Source organism: Falco rusticolus, chromosome 4 (assembly GCF_015220075.1).
Source record: "Falco rusticolus isolate bFalRus1 chromosome 4, bFalRus1.pri, whole genome shotgun sequence".
Lineage (NCBI taxonomy): Eukaryota > Metazoa > Chordata > Aves > Falconiformes > Falconidae > Falco > Falco rusticolus.
Genome location: NC_051190.1, coordinates 23,395,703 through 23,416,016, shown reverse-complemented (window position 1 = coordinate 23,416,016; position 20,314 = coordinate 23,395,703). Strand labels below are relative to the sequence as shown.

The following is a 20,314-nucleotide window of genomic DNA, read 5'->3' as shown; positions in this document are numbered from 1 at the left end:
GTTGCTGATATAACCCAGCTTTATCAAGTGCGTTGGCATTTCCCCAGGCAGCTGCTCACTGCGCTGCAGCAGCAGGACGGCAAGGAGCAAGGGACAGGGAGAGGTCTCGGCATCCCTTTACTTCAACCAACGTGACATACTGAAACAAAGCCTCAGCCCAGGGCTGTGCACCACAGCCAGCCGGGGGCTGCGTCCGGGCTGGGTGGCACCGCTCGGGGGCTGCTCCCTGGAGCAGGGGGCTGGGATGCCAGGCTCGCCAGTGCAAGGGCACCTGGGCGGCTCGCTGGCACCCGGGCAGGCAGCAGGCGCCCCAGGAGACCAAAAGCAGGTCTGTGGGTAGGGGAACTCCCGTACCCGTGTGGGACCACAGTGATGCTGCTGCGGGGAGCCCCTGCCCGTGTGCTTTTTGGGGAGGCAGCAGATGGCCTCTGTGGCTTGGGAGGGGTGAGGAACAGCAGTGGCTGGAAACCTGGCAGGGGAGCAGGTGGGGAACAGCAGTGCTTCCAAAAACTGAATCCAAGCTTAGGATTCCCCCTACCAGCTTTTCTCCCAGCTGTATTTAATAATGCAGACATGTGTCAGGAGCAAGCAAGCCCAGCTGTCTGCAAGCCGTTCAGCTCTTCGGTTAGCATCCCACCCAGACCCAGGCAGCAGGGGCTTTAACCCCTGGGCTGCTGCTGCCGTGAGTGGGACAGATGAGGGCATGGCATTGGAGTGCTTGATCTCCCTTGAAAAGTCCCTGGAAAGTGAGTAAATGTCTCTAAGTGTCACAAATTCATATTTTTCAACCTAAAAACAGTAAGGATTTTTCTTACAAAAAATGCTAACGTCATCTAGAACAAACCAGGAACAACAGGAAATATTTCTAGTGTGGCTCTTAAAAATTATTATTGTGGGAGGCTGCTGCAAGGACAGATATGGGGCTCTGACCCGTGGTCGGCGCAGCTCTGCCGCAGCCCCGGGGATGAGCTCACCTGCTCCTGGAGCCGGAGGATGCTGGCGTGGCCGTGGTTTTAGATGAGTCGCAATGGAAGCCCTCAGAAAGACACAGTCTCATAAAGGCATCCAGGGCCAACAGGCTTTTCTTTCTGCTTGGTCCCAGCCTTTTGGATAGTTTGTGGCCAAGCTCTGCATTGGAAGAGGTGTCTTAGAGATCTCACATCTGGTGATGGAAGGTGGCATTCTGGATGCTGATACGTCACGAAAACACCTCCACATCCTTTGGGCAGTGTTAATATTTGGACAGTGTTAAAACATAACCAGCATTCCTTAGTTTAGATTAATGCACTGGCTGCATCCCAGTCCTTGCCAACCTGCGAGACACTGCCTGGGTTTCCTCCCACTCCTCAAGCAACACAGGGCTTAGGGCTTGACATTGGCACTTGGTATTTAAACAAAATACACATTAATATCTGTGGAAGTAACACCTGAGTAATAGCTGCAGGAACAGACGCGATTAAGGGCTGTGGAGAAAAACAATTAAGCTGATCAGCCAAAATATTAGGAAAGCAACTCTGCAAATAACTTTTTTTTTCCTCTCTCTCAAAAATAAAGGACCCTGAAGCTGCTGGGAGCTGTGCTTTGAATATTCATGGGGTATCACTGGTCTTCAGGCAGCGCTCGTTTGCACTGAGGATAAGGGAGGCCACCAGTTGTTAACCTTTGCAATTTGGCCTGTCCTTGCCTGCATTAGCACGCTATGGAAAAAGCCGAACGTGGCGGTCACGGTGTATTAGTCCTGGTAACGGCTGTGTGGAATCAGGCTGCACTGCCTTGTTTGCCCACGGACAGGGAGCCTGGGCCTGAGTCTGGGGGCAGAAGAGGAGCTTTTTCTTACAGCCAGGGCAGGGGGAGCCACAGACCCGGGCTCGGGGGCTGTTGGACACAGGGGGTGCTCCCACGGGATGAACGCTGTGACCCTCCTGAGGGGGGGGCGACATGATGGGTCCACATGCCAACCAGCCTTGAGGGCATCAGGTCCTGCTCAGGCCATGTTTGTTTTGACTCCATTGTCTTGTCCAGATTAAACTCAGCCATTTAAAAATTAGATGCAAGGAGCTGCTGACTGAGCCTGCAGGCATTCGAGCGCATGTGCACCCCATTGCCTTCATACTGTGTCACTGGCAGGCAAATCCACTTCGGTACAAAACCTGGAGTCCTTTAGGTTCAGGTAGACCACTTGGGAAGGGTACTTTTTCTCACTAGGCTCTTGCCTTCCAGCACTTCAGGCTCTCCTGCCTGCCTGCCTCCCTCCCCCTTTACTGGGCACGTCTCCCTTTCCCCATCATTTGCAGGTTCTTCTTTGGGTCTGGTAACCAGCATGGTTGCAGGACGGATGCTGGTACTGTATGGATGGTGCTGCTGGAAGCAAGTGATTCCTCCCCAGAGCAAAACATCAAACTGCAAAGTGGCTGTTGCTTCAAAGATGGAAAACTGAGTCACCAAATGATGCAGATCTAGAATTACTCATGCGGTGCAAGTGGGAATACGGGAAGGTATTCATTTTCTGCGGGATCTGAAATATAAGCTGGCATGTAGAAACAGAATAGTCTCCTGTGGCTCACTACGAACCTAAGCTGGTGTGGAATGGGAATGACTGAATGCACAGACTGGTTTGCAGACCCAAAGAGCAGAGCCATGGCCCCCCCTTACTGGCACGCCTGGTCCCCCTGGTAGGTGCTGGCAGCCGGGATGGAGAGGCAGTGCCCACGCTGCATCCCACTGGGTTCCCCTACCCAGCAGGGCTAGGGGCACGCTGCCCTGCCGCTGCAGGTCCTGCCCCCCCTTGCTGGGCTGCCTCCACCCTCTGCTGATGCTCACTGTCTGCACTCGCCCGGGAGGTGCGGTTTGGCACCACAGGGTGTGGAAACACCCATGGAAAGAGCAACAGAGAACAGCTCGGCTCTGTCTCTCCCGCAGCCCAGCTTGCACAGCAGCCATCTGTTTGCTGGCCTCTGCGCTTGGAGGAAGCGCTGGTGAATTAAAGGCTGAGGAACAAAACAGCTGATTTTGGTTTGTGGCGTGTGCACGTGTGCAAGGGCAGCACGCAGCGTGCCGAGGGCCCGGTGTGGCTTCCCCTGCCCAGAAACAGAAGTAACCCCAGCATCGTGCCCATTTAGGGCCATGCAGACACCTTGCACCATATACGAGACAAACCAGCTCTTAGGAAGTTCCTGACCACAGCCCAGCTCAATGAGACCAACAACCCAAAAACGCGGTCCCTGTGCTACCGACTGCTGATGCTGCCCATCGCTGGGCTGGAAGGGACGGGGAGGGAAGCCCCCCTGCACTGCCAGGGGTCGCACAGCCGGGACGCACTAATACAGAGACCAGCCCGGACCCAATGGCGGGGTCTCCACCATGGGAAAGCACCTCACCCCCCTGCGCTGGGGAGCGAAGGCTCTGTGCCCACAGGGTGCAGGGGAGGTGACATCCCATGGGCGGAGAGCAGGGCGTGGGATGGCTGCCCTGCCTGCACCAGGCACGCGGCCAAGCACGACCGAACAAACCCAGTTTGTCATCACCGGGTTTGCAAGCCTGGTTGATAGGAACGCAACACCTTGGTTTTTCCAGCCTTACCTGCCACTTCTTGTCTTTCCTTTAGCTTCTCATCACATGGCTTAAAATGTCTTCTGTTGGCACAGGAACTGCGGTGTGGCATTTAGAGAGGGACGAGCACAACAGGCTCAGCAACTCTGTAATGCACCAACCAGGGAATAACTGTGCATTAGTCGTGGAGAAGCACAGGAACACGAGGGGACTACATTAAGCAGAACTCCAGTACAGACACAAGGAAACCACTGTACTTACACTGTTCATAAACTGGCTGGTGGTGTTTGCAGAGGGATCCCCTTGAATCACCACCCCTTTTCATTGTCTGGTCTCCTGCATCCCAGGTGGGCCAGCATCCCTCCTCTCCCCGGCTCGGTGGCACCCCCGAAACAGTTTGTCACAATTCCACTCTCTTCCAGCCACAGGAAGGTCCATCCCAAACCCCAGGGAATTTATGAAAACCCCTCAACATTAGGCACAGTCAGTGTATCGGGACTAGTTAATTAAGGGTGACTTGTTATTAATTTGGAGATTCCTAGAGTATGTGATTTTTTAGTCCCTATAAAGTCATCAGAAAAGAAAAATTGCTTTAACAAGTTTTCCTTGGATTTGAAAAACTACCTTTCTTTTCTGAGTAAATTCAGAGCTGCAAAACCAGAAGGCTGGTGCCTTCCAACTGAATGGCTTTTGAGTCCCGTTTCACTAAAAGGGTTGCTTTTCAAGCCGTGTCAATCTAAGGAAATTTATTTAGGCAGTCTCAAGGGAAGGTCTTGGCAAAGCATTAATAGTTTCTTTTATAAAAGAGACCTTTATTCACTGGTCTTTAAGTTGGCCTGTGTCTCGTTCGGCTTTTTGAGTTCATGTGCCGAGAAAATGCCTGTCTTTGACAGTTTCCATGCCTCAGCGCCATTGTGGGGCTCCAGAGGAATTTGCTAAACCCGTAATGAAACATCTGGCTCAACAATAACACAGCTGCACGCGACGCCTTCCCACCCTGGGCAGTGAGGTGCTGCAGCCCTCGGCACCACGGGCATCTCGACTAATGCTGCGGCTCGGTGCAGCCTGCTGCAGGGGGCACGCAGGGAGCGGGCAGCGTGGGCAGCGCAGGCAGCATGCTGGGCGACGCGCCAGCGAGAGGGGCTGGGTCGTCACACAGGAAAAAACAACCAACCCTGTTGTGCATGCTTTCTTACCCTGGATCTGTTACAGCTTGTCTGCTGAAGTGGCATTGGGATAGAAACCACTTCATGGGAGAGCCCTTTTCCCACTCTGGATGGGCGTGAAGCATGGGCAGCTGGAACTCCAGAGGACCAAGTGTGCCTGTAGCGTTTGGGACCTGCAGACCTGGGCTGCCACTGTGGAGGTTCTGCCCTGTCTCACTCCGTAGCCACCTTCCCACAGCTCTCACCTGCACTAGCTATGTGCTTCGAGCCCAGTTGTGAGGGCTGGGCATGGGGTACCCAGGCAGCTCAGTGGGATAAGTCTCTAGCAAGGCTGTGGAAAGGCAACGGGAGAATGATGCTTGCCAGCGAGTGGAGCAGTGAAATATATCAGTACTTTGCACAACTAAAAAAACCCCACCCAAACCTGATTTAAAAAAAAGCATATTCAGCAGCTGCAGTGCCGGTCCTGCTGCCAGCGGAACGGTGAGGCACGGCTGCGGCTCACCCTCACATCAGAAGCTGGCGCTGGGCGTGCTGCAGAAGTCTTCATTTCTCTACGAAGGTACAGAAGCTATATCATATATATATCTCTTCTGTAACAGGGGTTACCTGTCTGCAAGATGGTTTGAGCTGACACCTGGAAGTTGCTTAAACAAGTACCAGTGGCTATTTGAACACTATCCATCAGGATTTATTCCTTAGTTGTTACTGCCTCTTCCTGTTTGATGAGAAGGGACTTCTACGTTCAAAATTGCAGCACAATGAGATGAGATCATCTCCTTATCGCTTGGCTTTCCAGGTAGACAAACCCTGTTTCCCCCCAGCTTTGCGAGCAATACAACGCGGCGCAGCCATCAGCGGGGCGCTCCCGCAGACGTGCGGGGCAGGGCAGGGGCAGCGCCGTGCCCAGGGCAGCTGGAGGCCCCCGCCTGCACCCAAAATAAGGCAACAATGCATAAAAACCTCATTGTGGAGAGGTTTACTTTTTTGGCTATTTGGCTGAAGAAGTTGAGTTAAAAAGTAAATAAAAGCTCAAATTAGATTTATATAGACATAATTAACCTCACTTTTTATAGAATAACACATAGCCATATGAACTTTATTTAGCTTGGTCCTAAAGCAGCAGCTGTTGCAAGTCTCTGGAAGAGTGTTTCCACTGAAACACACCAGCACTTCATGAATGCTTGTTTTTTCACCTCTAAATTTTTCTCTCTGGAGCTTTTAAGCAAGTTTTATTGTAGTGTTTATATAGCCACCTCGCTCTGCCTTTGGTTTATGTTTTTCTCACCTGAAGCCACTGAATTTTGAGTTTTATTTCTTATAGGTATCTGAAATCACATTCTTTTAAGAACTGACTGCACTAATAAAACTTCTTAAAAGTTTCTGTTTAAGGCAATTGTCTTCCACCCAGGTACCAGATCCTTACTGAGTTATACTCAAGGTCAACTACTTTTCTATGGCTGTTTGTTACTACAGAAGTAAACAACAAGAATCTCATCAACTCCAACAAGTCAGGACCGAGTCAATCCATTGGAGCAGTGTCCAAGCAAAATTTTTTTTTTTTCTTGAACTACACTGCAAAGGAGAACACTGCTTAGCTTTCCTTGCCCAGAATGACGTGAAATGCAGCCCATCACCGCCAGCCCAAACCTCTACCTCTGGGGCCAGAGCCGGGCAGCCTCTTCCAGGTTGAGAGGAAGAGTTCTGCAGAGCAGAGCTGCTCTCACACCCAAAAGCACTGCAGGAAAAAGTCACAACAGGGTATTTCTTCCCCTCTTTTAAGGATTTTCCTACCTTTTCTGCATGGCCCCAGGAGTGTAGAGCTGGCCCTGGGCCCACACATCATGGGTGCCCCACAGCACCCAGCTCTCACCCCATTACCGCTCATTCAGTCCTCACCCTGACTCAGGCTCAGGGCCCATGAATACATCACAGTACCCAGGTGTTTCCCACAGAGCTCTGAGGGAAACCTGTTAAATATCTCCCAACCTGCCTTCCGTCTGGCTTTGCCTGCAGGAACCAGTGACGGGAGCAAGCCTTGCTGCCAGATGCCAGCCAGCTTCCTAGTGCCTCCTCAACACCGATGGGTGACAGACACCGAGCCTTGAAGGTATAGCCCATTAACAGTGCGGTACTGTCCTTCTGTCACCGGGACAGCAAATTTTCTGATTAATCTGAGATGAGAAATGTTATTACCCGTTTTATGTCTCAGGCTAGATATTGCAAATCTATACAAAGAATCAGCGCTCACTTAAGCAAAGGGCTTCAAGCCCGCTCCCTTGCTGAGGTGTATAAAGGCATTGCTCCAGCCACTGCTCACTTCTTTATTGTTTTGCTCCCCACCTCAGCAGTGAAGGCTCCCCAGGCTTACATGCAGGGCAGCACACAGGAGCCCCCCTGCAGCTGGGGCCAACTCCCCCTCTGGTCCAGGCGGTGTGTGGCTCTGGGCAGGGGATGACCCTGGTGGCAGGGGAGGGGGGGGGATGCTGTGAGAAACCTGGGAAGAGGACGGTGACCTGAACAGAGCTGCTGTCCTTAAACATCCTCTGCCTTCCCTCTGGTGAAATCCTCTCAAATCACAAACAGACGGTCCCTTTTTCTTCCTCAAATATTTTTTTTTAAAAAAAGGACCACAAATGAAACAGCACTGCAAATATTTGTAGATTCAGATCAGTTAAGCTTTGAAAAACTTCAGCTTGCAAAACTTCAGCTGAAATGTGGTTTCTGCCCCAGTCAATGGTTATTTTCTGTCTGCCGGTGGGCTCTGTGCTCCTTCCCACCCACCCCATGCTCCTGGCTGGGTCTGCAGTTGGGGGGAGCAGATGGACCCCCCTGTGCCCAGCACAGCCCCTTGCACCCCGGCTGGGGCTGGAGGCTCGCCCCTCAGCTGCCGGCGTGGCCAGACTGCGGGTTCCAGGGCTTGGGCACAGCCACCCATCCCTGCCACAGCCACCACACTCCAACAGTCATTCCTCCTCCATTAAAAGTTTAGTTTCAAAGTGCTTCCTCTCTTCCTCTCTTTGACCGTCTCAAGTAAATAACTGGGGGTAATTGCACTCACTAAGCCTGTTAAATAATTCACCTGAAATAAGTAACTGCACTGGGCAATGAGTCAATTTTATCCCGATAGAAATACTTAAGCCTCAGCAGATTTTGCAGTCAGCCAGGCTCCCCCGCAGCCGGCTCCTCGCTGGGAAAGGCTCAGTGGCTCCACATTCGTGGCATCTCTCCCTCGGCCCCTGCTCTGCTCTTCCAGTCTCTCTTACTTCGGCTCCACTGCAGCCCATTTTACCAATGCAAGCCAGCATCTGGGATGCAGGATGGCAGCGTGTCCTGCCCTGTGAAAAGCAGTAGCACTGTGGACCTTCCTCCTTCCCTCCTCCTGGCAGGAGCCCTCGCCCCACCGCAGCTCCCGTGCCCCTGCCCTTCCCTCGGGCAGCCCCAGCACTGGGGAGGGAGCTGAAGCCAGACCTGGGAGACTCATATCCAATAATTTAAAGTTTTAGGAACATTTGTGTTTATTGTCAGTCATACTTAAGATAATAACTATGCAGAGCATTTGAGTTTAAATTGGACCTGAATGTTTGCATAGGAGGCACAAAGCCCTCGTGCTCATCACCTCTGGCCATCGACAGGAGGAATTAAGTTTTGTCCTTTGCAGATTCACGAGTTAAAACACTGGTACCAACTACTGAAATACATGGTGCTAAACTGACCGTTAGACAATCTATCTTTATGCTTTCATGAAAGCACTAGATTAATGTTAAAAACTCACCAGGTGAGAAGTTCAGCCCATGGGTTCGGCTCTGACCAGCAGTGCCTCATGCTGCCGTGGTAGGAGCCTGCGCCACACAGCAGCGTTAAAGGGAGCAGCATCCACAGCAAGTTTCCACGGCAGCAGCACTGCGGGCAGCACAGAAAACATTACTAGCCCTGTGGCACTGTCACCCCCCAGAAGGTCCCTGGCACACTGTGGCACTTGACTGGTGCTGTTCCCATCCACAGCCCTCGCCCTGTCCCGGCTGTCTTGCCTGGCAGAAAGCAAACCTGGTGCAGCCAGGATGAGCAGCTTGAAGCATCCAAATGCCTGGATTTTCCAGTTCAAGAATCCCAGCGCAAAGCTGGGGAGAAACCAAACTCACAGCGCCAGCGTGCCCTGCACATGGGTCCGGCTGTGGAGCCTGGGCACAGCACGCCTCAGACTGAAGCCACTCTGAAAGTGTAACCTCAGTGCAGCATCCCGAGCAGGGAGACCCACCCGTGTTTTCAGGCCCCTATCACCCTGGCCACCCAGCCAGGGCCAGGCGAGAGTTTTTACATCCGAGCTGCACACGCCAACAGGAGCTGCTCGCTCAGAGCTTCACACAAACCTTCCCCAGCTGCCTGCCAGGCACACGGTGGGCAGCAGCACGGCCTGGAAGATGCCCGCTTGCCGCTGGCGGGGTGTGAGCATCCCATCGCCCCCCATCTGCTGCCTGCGTCTTCTTTGGTTTTTACTGCCTCTCTCCATCTGATGAGAAGGGACTTCTATGTTCAAAATCACAGCATAATGAGATGAGACCATCTCCTCATCTCACGATAGCCGTGATACAGGCAGCTCTTACCTGGGCTGCCAAGGCAGCCTGCACCAGCTCAAGGTCATGCACGCAGCCAGACAGCATACGGTGGTCTTTGCACAGGAGCTTTTATTTGAAACAATGGACTGGACACAGCTGTGGCACAAGATGCTTTTCAAATAGTCACACAACACAGTCTTTACCCTTAGCCTGTTCCCGTGATACACAGTCACCCTGGGAAATACTTCCATTTTTATCCATTTTCTGGGCAGCCCCTCCGTTCCTTGCTCACAGCTGGCTCTCTGCTAGGCCAGCACACCCCTGTGAATTTAACTTTCATGAAAACCAGAGCTCGTGACCTGCAGAAGGCAGCTGCAGCAGCCTCCTTCATTCTAGATGATAAACCATAACGAAACACAGTGTAACGTCTTCACTTGGGGTTGAGTCTCATGCTTACACTGAATTTCAGTATCAAAACTGAAGACTTGCATATCTTTTGAGCTGTTAGATGCATTAATTTCACGCTTTTGCTCCTGACACTTGAGAGGCACAGGATTTCGTTAAGCTGTTTAATTGCAGTAAATTTTTTAGCAGACAGTATTTTGCTAGCTGCAGAAATACCCAAAAGGTTTGAGTGGATGCCAGCAGTCCAAAAAGCCCGAAGCAAGCATGTGTATGCTGAAACAGGGACTTCAGAAGAGAATGACAACTTATAGATCACAAAATCAAAACCCAAACTAGAACACACTACAGTGGCATCTTTTTTTTTCCAAGTAGCCAAATCAAGGCATTAGCGATGGAGGACTGTGTTAACGGAGATGGACTGTGCAAGAAGTTGATGCTACTATGTGCAGGCTGCAGTCACAGTTCAGTAAAATAAGCCCAACAGAAGTATGTCACCAAGGACAGCCCTTGTACGTAAAGCAGACTCGCTTGCTCTCATTTGGAGGCTGCACCACCACAGGGGGGATGCTGCGGGTGACCCAGCTCTGGCCCTGAAGCCCCTGGGAGCAAGGACAAAGGGAGTGCCACCCACCATGGCAGGGGACAGTGACGCAGTGCTGGACGTGGAGGCAGGCTCCGGTCTCGGCGTTAGCTGTGGTGCCAGCGCTCCCTCCAAAACCCTGTCCGCTCCCCCTGCCTCCACTCTGACATTTCCTCAAGCTCCCACCACGCACATTCTTCTGCAGCAGAGAAAACAAAAGCCACCTCTTCTCCGCTGCCTCCCTTGGAGTCTCTGTTGGTTTTTAACCCTGGCTGTTTGTGAAGGGCGATCCCCTTTCCCCACACACCTCCCCTGCGCTCATTTTATCGCAAACCCCACAAGGACCACACAGCCAGCCAAGGCAAAGCAAACCAAAAACACCGAGGGAGAAGACTGCAGCTGCTGTTGAGTTCTCTGTGATGGCAGCAGTTTAGTTAATAGTGTTTCACTTTTAGAAACGTGGATATTCTGGGCTCCTTCCGCCCATTTAATTTTCTTCTAGACACCTGTGCAACGGCTGTGCACCTACCTCACAGGCAAATTACTCCAAGAGGTAACCAGCTGTGTGCACAAATGGACACTGACTTTCCATCAGGGAATGCTGTTCGGATGTTAATGCCTGTGCTGAAGTAGTGTTTCATAGGTGATTCATACTATTCTTATCACTGCTTACACAGAGCGTATGCACTTTTGGCTGCCTTAACACTGCAGGGTTTAGAACAACGAAGTGTCTTAAAAAAAATAATTACAAAGATGCAAAGACATTTCCCTTGTAATAAAATGAAGAGGCAATAAAGCTAAGCAGTGGTCTTGACTTTTCATTCCCATTCCCACTTTACTTATAACCAAAGTGCCAGTATCCAAGGCTGAACCAAGGAAACTATTATTCCTAGCACAGCTTCAGGTTTACACATCCTCTCTCCACTTGCAGCATCTGACCGAATTTACAGAAACAACACTCTGAGGCACTCAACACATCCGTTGACTAACTCCAGAGATGGACAAAGAGCCCCAGGAGCACGTCCACCACTATACCCTGCAACACACCTCTGTCACCCCTGCAGCTTTGGCTGTTGCTGCCACCTTGGGATCTTCCTGCTCTGCTCCAGTAGCAGCATTTCATTTAAATACCCCAGCATTTCCATGAATATCAACCACACAACAGCACAGGTCTGGACAAAGCGTAAGAGGCACTCACATCCCACATACAGGTATGTCTTTGCACCACATGGGTCTCACCTACTCAAAGACAGTGATGGCCCTGACCTGCTCCTCCCCAGCAGCAGAGCGGGGCGTCCCTCGATGCATATGGCAGAGTCCAGCCCACAGCTCACATGCTCTGACCCTGTCGCAGGTACAGTTTCTCCCCACTCTTACCTGCAAGTTATTTTACCATAAGCAAGCAAACATCCACAGCACGGAGCACGCTTTAAAGAGAAACCAGCGCCTTCTGTAGCAGAAAGAAAACGTAGCAATTGTGAGCTCCTTGCACACTCCCCTCTGCAAAAAATATTCCAGTTCTCTGGCAAATAATGTAGACATTTAATATAAGAAAAAAGACCAAGCACAGAGACATCTGCCAGCCTGGACTATCTGATATTTTCAGTGACTAACAGAAGCATCGCTTGATGTAGGGAACAAACACTGTCTGCAGAGACGCACCACCAGAACCTGGGATGGTGTCACCCCTACCAGACCCAAGAGGTGACAGGGACCTTCCCTAGGGCCAGGAGAGCTGCGGAACAAGAGGCAGGGCAGAGCCCAGGGCAAGGCTGCTGCCAGCTCCAAGGGGAAGGTACGGTTCCCCAGTACTCCGAGGGGGTCACTGACATATCGCAGGGAAAAACTGGCATCACAGCTTCACAGGCACAGCCCCCCCCCCACAAGAGAGCTTAGGCTGGAAAGCTGTTTTCCATAAAATTCCTCATCAAGCCCAGCCAAAATAAAGGCCCATACTTTAAATGCTTAACGACCTCCAGCGTGGTGGTCAGAACACAATGCTGCTCTGTGGAAATACACTCGCCTGCAGTAACAGGCAGTCAGAGGCAGGAGAGAGGCCAGGGAGCCTGGTCGCTGGGACCTACCAGGAATGCTTTTGCATTCCAGTTACAGGGCTAAAGCTCACATGGGCTGAGCCAGTTGGCTGCCCCAGGGCAGAGCTGCACACCCTTCCCATCTTGCCAGGATTAAACCAATCACCCTGTGTGCCAACTCATTATTTTTACATTATTGTACACTTGGGAGGAGAAAGCTACAGCTACGCGTTGCTGCAATTTTATATCATTTGCTGTCAGAAAGTAATGACCTACGTTAATCAAATTCTTCAAACCCATTGCTTTAGCACAGTTGTCAGCAGCCTGCAATGGACACTTCCAGTATAGATTTCAAGAAGTAGGAACAACCCCTGTTTTTGACTGTAGGTTTAGTATGCCAAAAGTTACTTTTGAGATGTGTTGTTTCCAAAAGACTATTGCAAGATCTTAGTCATAAAAAGCTTGGAGAGACTTTATAAAAATAAAAAAACAGCACAACACAAACCCTCCTTTTCAGTCCCTCCTAGTCAGATATGCCATGTACCTCCCACCTGCAGGCGTATGAGCTTCCTCTGCCTCCTTCCCAAGAAAATATTCTCCTGCAAGCTGTATTGGATGCAAAGGGGGCACTTAGTTGCTTGCAAGTGAATAGCCAGGCTCTAATTTTTTTTTTTAACCTTCTCATTCTCATGTACTTGTCAAATGACCCCCGTTCTGGTGGGACCTTGGGGAGCCTGCTTCGCCCCTGGGCTGCTCCCTGCTCAGAGGCGTTTGCTTTTGCTGCAGGTTGCACACAGGAGGCTGGTGTTGTCCAGAGTGAAGGGTTTGCCCGTCAGCAGCGTCTCACACTCCAGGCAGGCAAAGTGCTTCTTGTGCCAGGCCATCCCTTCTGCCTGCTGGTAGTCCTCCGAGAAGATGATCTACGGGACAGACAGACAACTGCTTATTGCCACCATCTCACCAAGCTGGAACAAGGCAGGAGCAAGGAGAGCCAGTCCCGTGCCTCCCACCAAGCCCATTAGCCATGGAGGCCAGACTTTGGGAATAGGTTAATAAAAGGTGCAGAATACACTTGAGCAACTGAGCCAGTCATGAGCTGCAGTTAAGCACTATAAAACCCTCACATTTGTAACGCAACTACAGCTGGATTGCTGCTCTGAGATAGATACAACATAGCTAGCTGAGACTGTAATTAACATCACGCTGCTTCACCCCATATTTATTTTTTTTTTTAGGCACCTCCAGCTCCCTGGGGCAGCCACAGCCCTGGTGACCAGCACCAGAAGGATGCTGCTCCCAAAGAGCATCCCTGGAAGCATGCAGGTGGGCGAGCAAGTTCAGACACACGCCAGGGAAGCCTTGAGTTAGCCTGCACCAGGACCCCGCATGGGCAGAGGAAAGCCGGCTGGTGCCTACCTCATCGCAGCCGGCGCAGCGTGGCCGGAGGCTCTCACAGTAGTGGCGCCCGCACCAGGCAGCCCCACTCTTCCAGAAGTAGATGAGGTCGACAAGTGGCTCGGAGCACTGGCAGCACACGAAACACGCCGGGTGCCACTGCCGCGAGTAGCCCGCCCTGTCAGCATAGACCACCGGGCAGTCCCCTGGCACCACCTGCTTGCAGGTCTCGCAGCGCTGCAACAGAAAGGCAGGCGAGTGAGCGTGGGGACAGGACAAATGATGTTCAGTACAAGGGACAGATATTTACTTCTCAGACATACTGATTCACAGCATCTTTTCAAGGCATCATTCCTAACCACGCAGCTGGTAAGGAGCACGGCTAGCCAAATGGAACAACACAATCCCCAAGCATGTCCTCAACGCTTCCCACTTCTATGCAGTCTGAAGGACCTACTGTGCTCCTGCTTGACATCCCATAGCACCAAGGTAGACAGTGGAAACAAAACATTTAATTCCAGGACTGCCAAGCTGTGTGGCTTAGGTTGGTTTTGTTTGAGCTCTTGTTCTGTGCAGGGAAACTTCAGAATAACAAAGCCAGCTCTATCAGCCCAGCAAACACAGCAGTCCGAAATGAAGCTACAGAAACAGCGCAGCGAGGTGGAAGAGCAAGGAAACACTAAATGGCAGAGAAAGCAATGGTTGCAACTTGAGAAAAGTGCAGGGAAAAACATCTCAGTGGTGTAGTACAGGGGTCCTCAAACTTTTTAACCAGGGGGCCAGCATGCGGATGAAGTGGCAGGGAGTCATCTGCGGCTGCTCGGTTCCCCCAACCCCTGGCGGGGGCAGGGCGGTCTGTAAATACCGGGGGCCTGATTGAGGACCCTGGGGGCCATATCCAGCCCGCGGGCCGTAGTTTGAGGACCCCTGGTGTAGTAGGACTCTGACAACACAGAGAGCATCACAGGGCACCCACTGCCAACAGAACCAACATCTCCCAGTCTACTGCTCCACATCCCATGCAAACATCTGGACAAGTGCTACCTATGGATGGTGTCAAGCTGAAGTTTAATTAAAAGTCACTATAAATACGTATTTACCAGTCTTCATCTGGAATACTGTTTACTCTCTTCCAGCCATGTCCTCGGGCAGGTAAGAACGGCACTACCCACCATCAGCTAAATGCCTGATCTTTGGGACACCCCCAAGCTAAAACCAACCTTCACAAAAATCCAGAGGTTCTCCGGGAAAGAGTTAAGACATCCCATACTGCAGAAGTGCAGCACGTCAAAGATGTTATTTTGCACAGAGATTAGGAACCTGGTTCTTTTCTCACTGTTTTTTGAATATCATGTCCATGCATAAGACAGATGTCAGTCTACAGATTGCAGCAGAGCGCTTTCAATTTATAACAGTCTGAAGAGACAGAATCAATTTGGCTAATCTGAAGATTAATTAGCATCTGTGCATATTACACACAAGACCAACTTGGTTTACTCCTTATCTGTGCCTGCAGAGTGATCCTACGATTACTTAGGAGCAAGCTTTAAAGCTCTCCTCTCCGAAGCTGACGGGCTGTTATTTAAGTTCCCATTTAGGTCTGGATAGTCCAAGTCAGGCTAATAGCTTCTGCGTCTGTGCTTTGTCACTCCTTAAAAGAAGTGCTCCTAAGTAGCAGCTGGAGTCTCTTCCAGCAGAGCCCTTGGCTGCAGGGGCAGATGTCTACGAGCAACCTCCACAGCAGTCTGGCTAAGGCTTTTATGAAACCAAGACGCGGCGTGAGGCAGCTTGCGTGTCACACGTGTTGGGGTTTAAGCTGCTGTGCCCAGCCAGAGTGTGCGCACAGTGGCATCCCCCTTCCAGGCAGCACAGGGTCTGGGGGCTGGGAATTTCCCTCTGCTTGGACAACCACTTTGCTTACAAACACCCCAATTCAAGTCAACAAGCTTCTAAGAGGCGGACAGAGGAGAGACAAAAATATTTTTTTTCATTAGAAGGTAAACCAACAGTTCCTGAGCTCAGGAGGACATTAGGAATGGGGCAGGGACTGAGGAGCGGGCCCTCCCATGGGACAGCTGTAGTCCATGTCCTGAGGAACACCGCCCTGGAGGCACCACAGCCTGGGAACCCTGCACTGGGAGTACAGGACCCTGCCACAACCCCAATAAAGCAGCTGCAGAAATGCCCCCCCGGGGTGCAGAGGGAGTAGGGTTTCTCCATGAGCATTAAAGACAAGCTCCCCACTGTGTCCAGCCCCTTTTGCTAGTTCACGGCATGAGCACTAAGATGACTCTTCTTTGCATCCTGAGAGTTTTCTTAAACTCCTTTTACCCTTTACACAGCAGAAGGCTACAGGTTTATCTACACTCATCAAGTGCCTTTTCTTTATTTTATTACTATTATTTCTAGCACACCATGCTGTGTGCTATTGCCTCCTCCTCCATTCAGTCTGGATTTTCAGTAACTGCCCCGCAGTCCCTGAAGTGGTTCCATCATGCTGATGGGCATCTCCTATTTTACCAGAAAATCTAGTATGACAGGCTAAGGAAGCACAAGAGGAGAGGCAAAATGTTTCCTGGCTTGGCTTTTCTGTGAGTCTGAAAGGGGATATGTCTGCTTACACTGCTCCCTCCGCTGCAACGGGCTTCAGGCACATTCTGAGCACTCCCAAAACCCACGCCAATGAAGGAGTAAACTCAGCGCAGTGCAGAAGCTGTTCGGTTTCTGGTCTGTATGAACACAAAAACAAGTACATGAAGCTGCTGTGCTCTGTGTGGAGCGGCTGCCAGAGCATTACTCCCGGCACCCTGGCCCTGCTGTCAGTGAGAGCAGAGAGGCACTGACAAATTCTGCACCCACCATAAAGGGCCCAAGGGCTGTATTTTTCCCTACACCCTGATACCTCCCCAAGATGATCTTTAAGGTCCCTTCCAACACAAACCATTCTATGATTTGGATGACTTGGGGCACCAGAGAGCCTGACCCTGCAGCTGCCTCCACACTGTCACCCCCAGATCCATCCATCCCAGCTTATCTTACAAGATCTAAACAGCAAGAACAAACACCGGCAGCTTTCCAACTCTGAGCTCAAGTTTCTTGCCAATAAGAACTGTTAAAAGAACAACTTATTTTGCTGTTTCTTTCTATGACAATTATTCACAGGGCTTTCCCTAAACATCATATAACTTCTATCCTCCTGTCATTTACACACTGAATCAGAAGTGGCTCTTCAGCTTAGTACTCATTTTGTATCTCCAGCATGTAGGGAGAGGAGCGAAGACTTTATTAGCAGAGTTACCAGAGGTGGTGGCCAAGAAAGTGTCCCTTTCTCCTAAGCAGTTTCAAACTTCCTTTCTCCGTGGGCTGCTATCTTCCAATGACAGCTCTCACAGAGGGTGCTCCCCAGACACCACAAGGCTTCTCCTGAGCGCTCACTACATTGCTGGCCTCAAGCTTTTTGGGACAATGGCTAATTTTGATCACTGCTTTGGGATTCCAACACCAGAGGACTTTCCAGTTCTGAGGGGGTTAAATACGATTTTATGTTCAGTAGAGAACATTCAGCTTGTAGGACAGAATTATTACAGTGATAGGGCCCCCCTCTGCAGCCAAGATGAGTTCAAAAAGCTGTTTGAGCTCAGATGCCTCGCTCATGGTGATTTAGATAGGCCCTGTATGTTTTCCGTTACACGCCAATTTCAACATAGCTAGTCTAGGTGTGCAGTAAGGTTTAACAGCCTTGGCACAGGGACCACAAACATCCAAGGCAATCATTCAGCTTTGGTGCCTTCTGGGTTCATTCTCTTCTAGAACAAGGGTAGTGGTCTTTTGTTAGCTGTGTCCCCACCTCCAGCCCAACGCCATCAGACCTTCAGTAGGACTTGATGATCTTAAGGGTCTTTTCCCACCTAAATGATTCTGTGATTCATAAAGCTATAGTTCAGACTCACACCTTGATCTGAAATAGCCTGAAACCAAGCTGCTGGTGCCAATTAAGAGGCTTGGTATTCAGCAGATTCAAGTCTGTGTCCTACTTCTGATTGACTCAAAGAAACGCTGCACAAGCTGCTCAAGAATCAGGATCTCTATGTAACTAAGCTATTCAGCACCCTATGTTCCCCCCTACGCCCTTGAACCAAAGCCTTCCTCATTACAGCAGTCATGCAGGTCTGAGGGTTGGGACAGACATGCTCCCAGCCAAGGACAGCATGCCCTGGAGTGGCTCTGGGCAGGCTGGTGGCACTCATGGGGATCACCTGCAGCACCCCAGAGAGCAGCAGTGCAGGGAGGCTCGGGGGAGCTTCCTCAGGCTTGGGATCAGGGATCATATTTAAAACCCAAGTTTTAGTAGACATGTAGGAGATGGTCACACCAATACAGAAGTACCTAAACCTCCACATCTGGAGAATGCTGAACTACATTTCAACCCTGAATACATCAGCAATATACATTAAAGCTTCCAGTGTTGTTGGCTTCATGCATGTCATCATTTGTCAGTCTCTCTACATCTACTCTCAGTCTTCATATAGCTCATTTTGCTCACATCTACTTCCAGCCTCACACATATCGCAAAGTGCTATATCTCATTTTTCTATGGCAGAATTTTTCTTCCAGGGCAGTCTTGTGAAAGCCAGCAGACATTCTGGAAGCACATTCCAGACCTTAGGACACAGTCCATTCATATCAACTCAGCTGCACTAATTCCTGCATATGAGATCAAATTAAAACAGGCAGTGCTTCATTAGAGGGGGAAACAGGAGGTCTGTGTTCAGTACTTCAAGAAACCACAGTACTTCATAAGCTTGCTGCGAGCTGAGCTGCCCAGTGCGTCAAAGTGGATCTTCTGCAACTGCTTTTGAAGCAGTTCCATTTTTCAGCTAGCGCCATGAGAAAAATGATGCTTTAAACTAAGGATAATAACATCGCAGTTATGTATTTATTTGGAAGGACAAACACAGTCTAAGTAAACCTTCATTACTACAATTACTTTTATTAATATGTTTAATGGAAATCTTCCTTTTTTGGCCATTTTTTTAGCTTAAAATTCTTTGTCCAATTCAGTCTTTTTATTGCAATAGTGAAAAACCTTTACTGTAGTGCTGCACTCAAAGTCAGATGCATGTTAATAGAGAAGGCGGCCATAGCAGAGGGGAGACATTACCCAATATGGAATGAAAATGAAAACTGCTCTTAACATGTTACAATCTCAGTGCAGTAATGGCAAGAAAAATCTTGCTGTAAAAACACTCAGACACCATTTTTTTTGCAGCTTTACATCCTCTGCTGCAACTCACTCACAAGTGCCAGTAAGAAATATATTCATTCACTGTATTTTATGATAAGCATTTATTCTGCAACCACAATGGCCACTCCAGAATGTGCTGGAAGAATATAAATCTAAAAGGGTGTTAGGGAGTCTCAATCATTTCCTTGTGGAAATGTATTTTTATGCCCCGAGACACATGTGGTCTGTTCAAAGTTCCCCAAAGTGATCACAGCCCTGGGAGCACTACCTCCATATTCACAGCTTTGCACTAACTAGACTGAGCCACCACCTCCTGTCACTTGTGGTCTTTCCACTCGCACTGGTCTGGAAGCCTAGCTAGACATACTCACTAACTCGCAGTAAAAAAAGTTTCTGATCCCGAGTATTGATTCACAATCATCCAGGGGTATGTCACACTCAATCCTTCAGAGCTGCCAACAATCTAAAGCTGAGGTCACCAGCTCCAACAGCTAGCAGAGAATTTACTTACCTTGGTGGTTCAGCACAGCTTTTGCTGTGGAGGGAGGGAGGTGGTGAAGAGGAGATAAGCCACCCCTCTTCAACACTTGTGCTCAGCAGGGCTGGCAGGAGCTCATGAGGGTCCCACTGGAACATTTCACAGTGCTGTAGCAAAGCATGCTATGATGCAACTAAGCATTGCAGCACTGCTCTGGTAGTTCAAAAAAGCGCTGCAGCAGACTTGCAGAAGCCCATAGGAGCAATATTGTAAACAAGGAACAGATAACCCTGACTGGTGCAACTTCCCCCCAGCCCCAGCTGGGACAATCTGTTCTCTGAAAGCTGCCCAAACTCAGAGCAGCACCAGAATGCCCCTGCCAGCCCACCCCATCACCGCAGAGCCCCACACTTACATAGTGCCCTCCTGCTGGCACACTCTCGAGGGCCCCATTGGTGGACTCGGGGAGTTTGCTGGCAGTGATGCTCTTGTCCTGCTGCTTCCCCTCCTCTTTCCCACTGCCACCCTGGCCTGGCAGTGCCACCTCCCCAACGCCCAGTGCTTCAGCTTTGTACTTCTTCACAAAGTCTTCCATCAGCTTCAGCTCGCCCTCAGCGAGGCCACGGCACTGGGACGGGTCCTGGTCATACAGTGGGAGCTGTCTCATTAGCTGCCGCCGGCGATAGTACGCCCCATCTGTCCCTGCCACTGGCTGCATCTCCTTTGGGATCAGCTCCATGTACTGCATGGCCTGGGACAGAGAGAGCACTGACTGTTACTCTGAGCCAGCATTAGCATGCCATATTCCAAGTAATTTGGCAACAAGGCTGCTGAAACGACCAGAAACCCATAAACACCAAAACCCAAGACCAACCAGCTTCCTACTGCCTCATGACATGATGGGGAG

General features: G+C 50.5%; 1 protein-coding gene across 2 annotated transcripts in view; it reads right to left on the bottom strand.

The window, feature by feature from the left end:
- Window positions 1-9,380: 9,380 nt before the first annotated feature.
- LMCD1 (LIM and cysteine rich domains 1) overlaps window positions 9,381-20,314 on the bottom strand; it is a 36,264-nt gene continuing 25,330 nt past the window's right edge. For both annotated transcript variants that reach the window (XM_037386060.1, XM_037386061.1), the window contains 3 exons: window positions 19,823-20,158; window positions 13,706-13,921; window positions 9,381-13,209 (listed from right to left, as the gene is read on the bottom strand). In XM_037386060.1, the coding sequence (XP_037241957.1) occupies window positions 13,051-13,209; window positions 13,706-13,921; window positions 19,823-20,158 (711 nt within the window). In that variant the 3' untranslated portion in view covers window positions 9,381-13,050. The remainder of the gene's footprint in view (window positions 13,210-13,705; window positions 13,922-19,822; window positions 20,159-20,314) is intronic.